At 28.2% G+C, this 3,356-nt stretch overlaps 1 protein-coding gene across 1 annotated transcript; it reads left to right on the plus strand.

Moving 5' to 3' along the window:
• Positions 1 to 1,996: 1,996 nt before the first annotated feature.
• On the plus strand, positions 1,997 to 3,146 carry LOC110100026 (subtilisin-like protease SBT2.5). Its single transcript, XM_020827391.2, has 3 exons — positions 1,997 to 2,135; positions 2,377 to 2,524; positions 2,701 to 3,146. Exons 1-3 carry the CDS (start codon positions 2,059 to 2,061, stop codon positions 2,773 to 2,775), a joined length of 300 nt encoding a protein of 99 aa, XP_020683050.1. The 5' UTR covers positions 1,997 to 2,058; the 3' UTR covers positions 2,776 to 3,146.
• Positions 3,147 to 3,356: the final 210 nt, after the last annotated feature.

A 3,356-nucleotide genomic window follows, 5' to 3' on the forward strand; every position in this document is an offset into this window, starting at 1 on the left:
CTAATTATTGATAATTATTTATGAATTAAATTCATCTACAATATATAATTTTATATTAAATTTTATAACACGGAATACAATTATAATTATGTGAGCCTATCAGAGCTATGAAAGACAACCACAGCCTGCACTGACATTTTGCTCTGCCACTTGTAGAAATTTGAAGGAGTACTCTTTCTTCAATGAGAGCCCCACCCTAAATTTCAGCTCGAGCTTGCATTGACATTTTTACTCTATTCATCTTCAATTTTTATTCAAATTACAAAAATTATAATATTTATATTAAAGTAGATTTATTTTAAAAAAAAGTAAATAATTTTTATCTATCCTTTGATTTGTATTTCAGAATATCTTTACATAATTTTTTTAGATGATTTGTATCAAATTATTTTGATATAATTTTTATTCAAAATTTAGATTGGTTGATTTGAATTATTATTATTATTTTAATTTAGCCATTGGAATTTTTCAAAAAAAGAAAAAAAAAAGGACCTAGTCAGAAGTCACTGGCTAGCTCCAGTGAGCCTGTGAGGTAATCTCTGGACTGACTCTTTGAATAATTCTTTTTTTTTTTTTTTTTGAAGTTTTCAAAAGCAAAATTTTGCAATTTAATTTAATTGAAATGATTCTTATATGTTGAAGGCCAAAGCTATTCCGACATGAAAGGCTTGGGACTTGGGAGGGGGGACCCGATTCAAATTTTGATATTGACAATAATAGTTTTTTTTAAGGGTTTGTTTGAGATAATTTTTTTTTAATATTTTGCTTTTTATAGAGTAATAATAATTTTATTTGGCAATTACTTTCTTATTGCTTTTTCACAGTTTTATTTATGTGATGAAAAGCTGCTTCTTGCAACCAGGGTAGGTAAGCTGTTTTCTGTACAACAACTTTATAACAATCTTTGAACATTGTTGTAGTCATCCCGAATAGGCTATTACTATATTTTTAGCATTTTTGTTAGTTTTTCTAGTATTTAAAAGGCACTATGTTAGTGAAATTGGGGTGATCGATAATTTGTAGAACTAGTCTTCGCTTATTTATGCATCTTTGATGATACTAATGCATCTCATCTCAGGCTTTGTTTGTTATGATTTTTTTACAGTTTTCTAAAGCAGATTTTTAGAACAAAAATTTTTGAATTAGAAATTTTGATATTAGAAAGCTGCTTTAGGAACTATTAAGAAAGTTGCCGCAAATGAAGTCTGAGGCTTCGTTTGGGACGGCTTTCTTACCACTTAAAGTAGCTTTATAGTACAAAAATTTAGTCTATTGATTGATAGCTTAGGGTGCTAACAAAAAGATCTTGAATTTGAGACTTGCATACATAGTATATGTCAATTTGCAATTTAATTGACTTATATCTCAAGAAAAAAAACATTATTATATGTTATTTAGTTTAATTTTTTTTTAACGAAAATATATTTAAAATATAATCTCATCATCTTAATAATTAATTTTGTAATTGTTAAGATAATGAAATTAAATTTTGTCAATATTTTAAAAAAAATCATAGAGAATAAGATCTAAAGTTGAGTTTTTTTGTTAATTATTATCATCATCATCATCATCATCAAACTTATCATCACTATATCTTTCATGTTCTTTCTTATGAATCCTAATTATTTTATCATTTTTATTGAGTAATATATGAAATAAATTAATACTTAATATATCTAGAAAAAAATTAAAACATTTTATAAGACATTCCTCTTATAAATCCTTATAGAATAACCCCTAATAGAATATCCCTCCTAACATAACAGTCCAATATTAATCTTACTATTAATCAATTTACAAGTCAAAGTACATAATATGAATATTTTCTTTGTCACAATCATGTTTTATTTAACATGTGACATGATTGAATGGGAATCTTTCATTAATATAAACATACAAGCCATCACTTTACACTCTTCTCCACCTATATATTAATGAGTAAATTACAGTAATTTCTCTCTATAAATAGCCAGTCATCTCCATGGCAAGTTCCATAGACAAAAATACCTCTTTTCTTACTTGCTTTAGCTACTCAAAGCCTACTGAAAAAGAATAGCTATGGGAGATGCAGCAAAAGAAGTCTATTATGTTTTCATGAACTATGATCCTCACTATGAGCGTCTTCGATTGGATCGGTATGTTGCAATATTTTATAAAATTGATAGCGAAATAAATAACTTAGCTATTATATATGATTATCAAAAAGAACTTTCCATTACGAGAAACTTATATGAAAAGCAAAGCACCGAGAAAGCTGTCCCAAATAGACTCTTAGTCTTATATATTTTAATATTTTTAGCTTAAAAAATAATATTTAATATAGGTTCTTTCATTAAATATGATTAAAGTTATTATTATTATTTTGAAACTTTGCAGATCGAAGAAAGGCATTCAAGTGCTAAACAGATATCTGAGCAATAAGCATAAGCAGTTTTTAGCTAAGCTTCTGCAGCCAAACACCTACAAGAAGAAGTCCTCTTTGGCCATTGTTGATGGATTTGCTGTAGAGATAAATCAAGAACAGGTACTGCAATATATATTCTGATACTCATATAGATCTGAAAATTATTTCAGTAACTAAAATAAATGAAGAAACTCGTGCGTTAGATATTTTGGAAAATATTTATCTTTTGTATGTTACATGATAATTCATATCTATAATTTTTTTAATAAATAAATAAAATTTGTTTCAACATGCAGGCAGAAGTTATCAGATCAGCAAAGGAGGTGAGAGTGGTAGACAAGAACATGGAGCTTCCAAGTGGAGCTCAGTGATCACTGATCTATTATATTGTTTTTGGTCATATGATTAGTTGTGCTGTGCTTTAGCTATGTTATTAGGTCATTTGGAGAAATTATTACGTGTCCGGATGTAGTTTTTCGTCCGGACTCCAATGAAATGAAGCCACGTAGCTTGTACACACCTTGTGTACAACTTATACACAACGTGTGTATAAATTCCTCTTATACACTTCCTGTGTACAGGGTGTACACAAGGTGTGTATATGCCACATAACTTTATTTCATTGCAGTCCAGACGAAAGCTGCATTCGGACGGACTTTGCAGGTAAAAAGTATTGGAGTGAGTCTATGTATTTGAAATAAATTATATTATCTTCAAACTTATGTATATTTAATAATGAATTAATGAGTTCATTGCAACTTTGGAGGTTTAAATCCTTAGTAGGCAGAGCTATTATGAAGGAAATGCATGTGGTCTTGATTCCATTGATTTGACTAGGATTGATTTGATGACTTCGAAGGCAAGTTCTCTAATAATTTGGCACACAAATATGATAAATATATTGTGTTAAGTTGTAAATTAATCAATTAAGAATTAATTTTAATAATTACTT

Source organism: Dendrobium catenatum, unplaced genomic scaffold (assembly GCF_001605985.2).
Source record: "Dendrobium catenatum unplaced genomic scaffold, ASM160598v2 fragScaff_scaffold_993, whole genome shotgun sequence".
NCBI lineage: Eukaryota > Viridiplantae > Streptophyta > Magnoliopsida > Asparagales > Orchidaceae > Dendrobium > Dendrobium catenatum.